The sequence below is a fragment of the Mytilus galloprovincialis genome, chromosome 6 (assembly GCF_965363235.1).
Source record: "Mytilus galloprovincialis chromosome 6, xbMytGall1.hap1.1, whole genome shotgun sequence".
Taxonomy (NCBI): Eukaryota; Metazoa; Mollusca; class Bivalvia; order Mytilida; family Mytilidae; genus Mytilus; species Mytilus galloprovincialis.
The window spans coordinates 68,812,790-68,821,505 of NC_134843.1; the positions used below are offsets into that span (position 1 = coordinate 68,812,790).

Here is an 8,716-nt window from a genome sequence, read left to right on the forward strand (position 1 = left end):
AAACTGCACGTTGTGCTTAGTATTTTTAAATTTTGAATAAATGTCTTAACTTTTGAATATTAAATTAAATTTCAGAATTTTCTTTGAAGTAACTCTAGTTCATCAACTTTGTTTATACTAGACAGTTTGAAATAGAGAGACATGCTTCCTATATAAGCATAAATGTAGTTTGTAGGGTGACAATAATTCAAATGACTGAACATTGGTTGTGGTGTCTAGTTAGATAACAGAAGAGTTGAAATGTCATTGGAAGACTTCAATCTGTTTCAAAGTATACTCACTGGAAACCCAAACTCCTCAAGAAGGTCTGCAAACAATCACAAATACAGTAGCCATTCATAAATTCCAATGTCACTGATACTTGAAATTATCTTTAGGTCAGTAAAAACAAAAGCACTGAAGCCTATAATTAATGCCATCAGAAAAATCTACAAAATATTAAAAAGATGTTAATTAAACTTGTTTAAAGCAATTAACTTTATTCACATTCAATTAATCATCGTCATCTTCAGCTGTTCATTACTAATACTTGTGGGAAGAAATGTAATATTCGACAACGGAACCAGGGAAAGAACAGCCATGGAGCAAATTTCGACTTGAACAAAAAACCGAAACCAATATTTACCTCTTTCTTTCTCACAAATAATCAAGCGTGCATTTTTCATGGATAAATTTATTTTTCATCTTCTTATTCACCTTTTGATTGACTGGTTGCTAACGTAAATTAATTGGGATTTGAATAAAAATCAAAGTTTTCTATTGATATTGTGTCATAAGTGATTTCACTGGTAGTAACACGTCCTATCACTAAGTGCACGTTTAGAACTTCTCGTTTTAAAACACCAAAAAAAAAAATAAAAAAAAAAAAATAAGAAGATAATTTCTAAGGTATTTGTTCGCCACTAACTTAAATCAAATGTAAAATGTCTTTATGTCGAAGTTGACAAATACAATGCATAAATAAGAGATTTAAAATGGCAGTCGATGCTTCCGTGCTATGAAAGCTGCAATTAGGAGTAATAGCAAGAATAATAAGTCCAAGTTGTGAGACAAGTCTGTTTTGGCGTAAGTATGACGTTCCAAAAATTTAACACAAATCAAACATCGATAATTAAGTATATCAACCCATTTTTAAAGAACTTAAATAACAATTATGAGTACAAATACTTAGTAAGTCATCTTACATAATGAATACAAAACTTCATCAATGGGGTAAACCATGCTTGAATCCTTCTGGTACACCCATTACAACAACATGCATTCTGTATCAAAAAAGATTCAAGTAATAAATATGACATTCTTCATTGTTATAATGAAATGTATATCTATAATGACGATATGAAGGATAACATGATAAAAATGACACTCTTAAACATGTTTGTTCTTCGTATCAATTCAAGTATAGTTTGAAATTACGACTTTCATTATTTACTTATATCAAATGATTACAATCGGACACATTGTACGGAAGTATAAACAAAATTATACTAGAATTCGTATAAATTTTATAAAAATGTAATAATTCTGTTAGTTCATGGTGCTTTTTTTTCTAGATGTCGGTTGTTTAAATTTACATACGTTGTATGGATCATACAGAAAAGGCATCATAATGTGAATAGAAGATAAACTAAATGATATAATTTTTAAATTAAGAATTAAATAATACCACTTATTAAATTCTTTCAAAATTTAAAAAGGATAGATGTGTTCACTGTACGTTTTTTTCTTTCTCTAACATAATATTGATATTTCTTTATAAATATACTTTTTCCGAACTACCTCCCCTTAGTACAGCAATATCAAAATATTTTGAAATCGAGCAAAATATACAAATTTTGTAACATATGAGTGATAAGAGCCTAATATATTTATCTGATTCTATTAGTAATCAAGTTGCATTCCTGTATCAAAATTTGCCGACCTCGTTAAAATTTCTAAACCTGTTACGTTCTGCTTCATGTGCTATATAATTCAAGATTACGGAAGACAACCCAAAATTACACTTCTAATAATGTGCAATTATAAATGAAATTGGTCTTACCCTAAAACAGTCCCAAAACTTTGCTGCTGCCTCAGAGGTACCGATAGGGAAAAATATTTGTTCATTATACATGTACCATATTCTGTTAAGATGTCGTTGAATGCAGGGGTGGCCTATAACATCTATCATATTGTGCTCATGCGCACATATCATTGGAGAAACTGGAATTCCCCAAACTTCATCTTTTTTTTCCATAAACGACATAGCATCATATTCACTTTCCTCATATAATGAGGTCTGCATATGAACCACCCTCTCTTCAAACAACCTAATGCAGAGAATAAGAATAAGATAAATGAAGGAAGTGTCATTTACCTCAATGCTTACAGCAATAGAGACACTTTTTCATTCCAAATGTGTTTTTTTTTCAAATAAAAAATAACTTTTCTTACGGAAATTTGAGCCTCAATTACAATTTTTGGGAATTCCAATATTTCGTTGATGAGTTGTCGATACCTCTACTGGTAGACGTTTAATCCCTGAGAGTATCACTAGCCCAAATGCCAAGACGTTGGTATTGGCAAGAAAATAAGAATGTTGTGTGACTTAACAGTTACGCTTGTATTACTTGAAAGTATTTGGTTTTGCAATTTTGAATATTTTGGTCCGAGTAATATTGAAGAGGCATTGTCGTCTAAATGCGCATATGATGCAAACACAAGTTGACTGTAAGATTAGTGTGGTATCTAACAACCCCACATGAATGAAAATTACACCACACAATACAGACATTTACTTGTAAAATTTGTTTTAAAGAAAGTATGAATTGAAGTTTCCATGTTTCACGAGGACTTAGAAAATTATGTTTTTGTAAATCTGTTATCAAATACAAATTTATCAATATCGTATAATAAAGCTGTTCAAGTGTTAGTATATGGAGAGATTGCTGTAAAAAATGATTTACTTTAATTTTGAAATACTCCACATACCGTTTCAAATTTAAAAAAAAAACATAATCAGCTGTGCTATACATATCGACAAACACCCAATTTGTATAAATTCAATTTCAATAGAGCTTAGAAAATGCACCATTTAAACATGTTAAACACCGTGTTACTACTCAATTAAAATGTATCAATTATACATTTTACCATTTTCATATCTACGAATTGATTTCATTATATTTGCATCTTATCTTATACTGTCTGGAATATTAAAACGTTTCGTTAAAGTACTGTAAACAAATTCAAAATAAATGGCACAAATAAAACATTCTCTAAATGATAGAACTTGAGCTTAATGTGACAAAACATGTAAGTAGCTGCATGTGATTGATTACAAGGCAAATTAAGGAATATTTGCTTATATTTATATATTGAAACTATTTCAGAAGTGATACTAAAAATACCAAACGGATTATCAAACTGATAAGTCCCAAACAAACTTAAAATGCTTTGACAAAAAATAAAAAGACGGAAGACAAACAATACACAGAACACAACAAAAATCTTAAGACTGAAGAACACGAATCGCAACAAAAACATGGATGGTGATTCCAGTTGTTCTGGGCGGTTCAGTAGATCCCGCTCCAGATGTGTCCCCCGTCGTGTTGCGTGTTAAATGTGACAGAACATGAAAGTAGCTGCATCTGATGGGTTACAAGGCAAATTAAGTAATCTTTGTTTATTTATATATATATTTAAACTGAATTTTGGTGATATGAGCATAATTGTTCTATCGCAATAGTACAGTTGCATTTAAAAAAAAAAACCGAAACAATAATACAATTTACATGCATACGGGGTGTATATATCTCAATTGATACGATATTTCCGTGCTTGTATTTCCTATCATAATTTTCTTGATAGAGGGTTGCTGCTCACAAGGAAGCTATTAAACCAAGAGTTCCAAATGGTGAAGTTGAAATCATCCCTTCGTAAATTTTACGGACGCCATCGCGGGTTGGTTGACCGTTATGGAATAACCGTTTCACAAATGATATCGGATATGTTCCTTGCGTCGAAGCTTCAATCCCCTTCCCTTTCATGAATGTGACCTACCGAATAAGACTATTTACCGGATTTGTTATCACATAAGCAACACGACGGGTGTCACATGTGGAGCAGGATCTGCTTACCCTACCGGAGCACCTAAAATCACCCCTAGTTTTTTGGTGGGGTTCGTGTTGTTTTATTCTTTAGTTTTCTATGTTGTGTCATGTGTGCTGTTGTTTGTTTGTCTTTTTCATTTTTAGCCATGGCGTTATCAGTTTGTTTTCGATTTATGAGTTTGACTGTCCCTTTGGTATCTTTCGTCCCTCTTTTATACCAAAACAGTACAATGAACACATGGGACATACACTTCAGCAGATCTTACTATTGCTGTACGTTTACAAGTTGTTATCAGATATGACAATTGAAGCATTTGGAGTGTTATCCATTCGTGAGTTGAATTGTTGGAGTGTTATCCATTCGTGGGTTGAATTGTTGGAGTGTTATCCATTCGTGGATTGAATTGTTTGAGTGTTATACATTCGTGGATTGAATTGTTGGAGTGTTATCCATTCGTGGGTTGAATTGTTGGAGTGTTATCCATTCGTGGATTGAATTGTTTGAGTGTTATACATTCGTGGATTGAATTGTTGGAGTGTTATCCATTCGTGGGTTGAATTGTTGGAGTGTTATCCATTCGTTTGATTTGTTAAGCTTTGGATTTTGCCATTTCATTAGGGACTTTCCGTTTGGAATTTTTCTAGGATTTCAATATTTTTTTTATTTTTACTTTTTGGTAGAAATACGTGAATTTTGAACAGTAGCTTCAGCTCTACTTCAAAGGCAATTTTAATGTTAAAGGTTTGCATGGATGACGTAAGATACATGCAACGTGTATGATGTCTTATTGTACATTCGATAGTCCATACTAAAGTCACGTTTAAATATGATATATTGACTGATCTCAGCTTGTTATTATTTATCCCCTCGGAATATCTATAATACAATATCAAGAATTAAACCTGTTGACTACATACTATATAATAAAATGTAGAAAGTCACTTTGAACGCATTCATTTTCATAGATGTCAAAGTATATTAAGGAAAGTTTTGTCGTCATACAAAGGATTTTTTAACAACCTTGAATGGTCTCGGAGATCTTTGTAAAGCTGCCTGTCCTTCGCTGATGTTGCTTTGTTCGTCATATTCACTCCTAGTCATTACCGCTGTAACTGTAATACCAATACATTATATATCATATTTACTTGTTATATAACATGATATTGAACCAAAGATATTGTATGTTAAAATTGATGGGATATTTCAATTGGTTTTCTTGGTAACCCACGTATCTGAATTATCTGGACTTCACAAATGCCACATATGATAAACAAAGAATACGCAAATTAATAAAAAAAATATCAATACATTACATATCATATTTACTTGTTATATAACATGATATTGAACCAAAGATATTGTATGTTAAAATTGATGGGATATTTCAATTGGTTTTCTTGGTAACCCACGTATCTGAATTATCTGGACTTCACAAATGCCACATATGATAAACATGGAATACGCAAATTAATAAAAAAATGCTACTTAGAGAATAATTAACAGAGTTTACGTATACTTTGATAACAAAACTGTACTACCCAACTTGACATAAAAAAACCCAATATTTTATTTTACTGTATAAAAATATAAAAAGTTTTCCATTAGACATAAAAAATAGAAATACGAACCTTATGAAATTCAATCATGAGCAAAACCCATGAGGCATATAACAGATTTCCAATTAAATAGCATACGTACATAACTCGACGTACGCAGCTAATGTGAACGGTTAGGGTAAACTTATGCAATACGTCGTTCAAATTTAAACACATAATCCACGACGTTTTAAATCAAACACTGCTTATTTCATATGGGTATCCAGATTCCAGCCTTAATTTTTATTTGCTTTATATCACGTTGAAACACGTATCCTTAAGCAATAATACAAAAGAATTAAGTTGTCCTTTATATTTCGATGATGACTACTATTTTTTTTAATATACTGTGCAGATGGATGCAACATTATCATGATTATTTTATATTATATATGCTTATTTATTGTCATCAGATGTTCTTTCGTTTTCCCTTTTTCCGTATCTATCTATGTCTTATCAAGGACCTTTGCACTGTTTGTTTTCTGTTTTCATTGGTTTTGTTATTTGTTGTCATCGATACATTTGTTACATTCCGGAACGGTAAAAAGCTTAACCTATTATCTTGTGTATTTAGGAAATAATTGATACAAGCTATATTTTATTGTAGTTCTAACATGGGTATGCATTATATTCGTGATCATTTTAGTCCGAGCGATAGCCACTTTATAATTTGTTGTTCGATATGAGCCAATTGGTCTGTGTTGAAGACCGTACTTTGACCTATAATGGTTTACTTTTACAAATTGTCACTTAGATGGAGAGTTGTCTCATTGGCACCCATACAACATCTGCTAAAGGAATAATCAGACATAACTTACGTAATTGATTTTTGCATCTTGACCAAAAAACTCCTGCTATTTCTACCCTGTTAGTGAACAAAGCCCATGCCAACAGATCATGAAAATAGCCTGCAAAATTATTAAGTAAACCCTTTTTAAAAAGTAATATTAGAGTAAACCTGAATAAACCCGCGAAATAAAAACATCTTAATTTATTATTATTCTATATTACGTAATAAGCAACAAAAACATATATAATCCAATATTGTGTAAAATAATTTGCTTGTATACGATTAAACATATTGATATTATTTATCATAGTTTTATACAAAGATCATTAATTGCCATTGCTGAATATCACGAAATTATATATCATATATAACCTTTTACATCAATAAAGTTTAATATAGAAAAGTGTATTAAATGCAATTTAATAATCTGTTTTGAGTAAAGAACTGCCAATGCCATTCACTGTATGACTCTTGTAATTATTCGGGTAAAACTGTCGTAACATAATTCATTTCAAAAAGGTCACTAACTTATGATTATTATTTTTAAAACACGAAGCTGGTGACGTTAATCGCATATGTGAAAGTTAAAGTTGCCCTAATATCATTTGTTACTTTTTGTTTTTAGGTTGCAGTTTACATTTACCTGACACACACGGAATAATTCTTTTACTGATAACACAAGGAGTATCGCCATACATATTTACACAATAGTGATGAATAATGGATGATAAAAAATTGGGGTTGAAACGTCCACATAGAATAATAAAAATGTTTTAATCATTGCTTATAATAAATACCGTTAGATGGACAATTCTTTATTAGCTACGGACATAAGTACAAGCAACAAGTTTACCAGTATAGGCATTTCGCTAAGTTATATGTCTATAAAAAGTTATATTCATATAAAGTTATATTTGGTACTTTTCGAAATTGTTTGCTTTACAACGCCCGTCAACTTCGTATTTAAACTGTTTAGAATCGAATGTCACAGATACGTCGTATGTAGACGAAATGCAAGTCTGGTATACTATATCATAAGCATGGAATCGTTGATGAGTTTAGAAAAAAACATTTTTTTCAATACTATTGAATTTGTACGTGTTAATATGTTAAGATTAGTTTTCTTTTCCTTTTAAATTAGTCTCACTAACCTATATAAACCTTAATCTTTTGTTACTCATGCTAAAAATTAAAGTAACAAATAAAGGCAACAGTAGTATACCGCTGTTCAAAACTCATAAATCCATGGACAAAAAACAAAATCGGGGTAACAAACTAAAACCGAGGGAAACGCATTAAATATAAGAGGAGAACAACAACATAACACCAAAACGGACCAAGCATCAGACAAAACACCACGAGAATAACAAATATAACATGAAAACCAAATACATGAATTTGGGATAGACAAGTACCGTGCCACGTCTTATCTCAATTTCTCAAAAATAAGAGAAAACACAAACGACTCAACGTTAAAATGCAACACACACAGAAACGAACAATAATATAACAATGGCCATCTTCCTGACTTGGTACAGGACACTTTTAAAGGGGAATAAAAGTGGTGGGTTGAACCTGGTTTATACTGAACTCCAAGGAAAATTCAAAACGGAAACTCCCGAATCAAATGGCAAAATCAAAAAATGGACAACAACTATCATATTGCTGACTTAGTACATGCATTTTTAAATGTAGACAATGGTGGATTGAACCTGATTTTATAGTGCAAAACCTCTCACTTGTATGACAGTCGCATCAAATGCCATTATATTTATAACGATGCGTAAACAAAACAGACATAAAAGGTAAAATTGTCAAAATTGGGATACAGCCATCATCACCGTGTCACAATCTCAATCAGAACAAAAACAAACAAATATATAACAAAGATACACAAAAAAGGAAATATAAAGTGGTGTTGAATTAATAAACTATGTACATGTATATTGATACCTTCATCATCATCTGGTGTAGGATGTACTGTTCCAGGTCTGATTTCATTTGTAACTTGATAAATTAAATTGTCAAACGTATCACTTATGTATTTTTAGATTTTTTTAAAAATTTTAAATCTTTGCTGACAGTAGGTAGTTCGTGTTCCCATTTAATTCTTCCTATTTCCTTTTTAAAATTTCATCAAACCAGGCAAATAGATTATTTGGAACACGAAATTAGATTTAACCACTTGTCCATCAGTTTCATCTTATATTGAAAAGGTGACGAAATAAAGTTTTAGAAA

General features: G+C 31.2%; 1 protein-coding gene across 1 annotated transcript; it reads right to left on the reverse strand.

Annotated features, from left to right (window-relative positions):
- Nucleotides 1-243: 243 nt before the first annotated feature.
- Nucleotides 244-6,729, reverse strand: LOC143080177 (uncharacterized). Its single transcript, XM_076255908.1, has 5 exons — nucleotides 6,506-6,729; nucleotides 5,113-5,204; nucleotides 2,042-2,309; nucleotides 1,185-1,262; nucleotides 244-428 (listed from the first exon to the last, which is right to left on the reverse strand). The coding sequence occupies exons 2-5, from the start codon at nucleotides 5,175-5,177 to the stop codon at nucleotides 318-320; spliced, it is 522 nt and encodes a 173-aa protein (XP_076112023.1). The 5' UTR covers nucleotides 5,178-5,204; nucleotides 6,506-6,729; the 3' UTR covers nucleotides 244-317.
- Nucleotides 6,730-8,716: the final 1,987 nt, after the last annotated feature.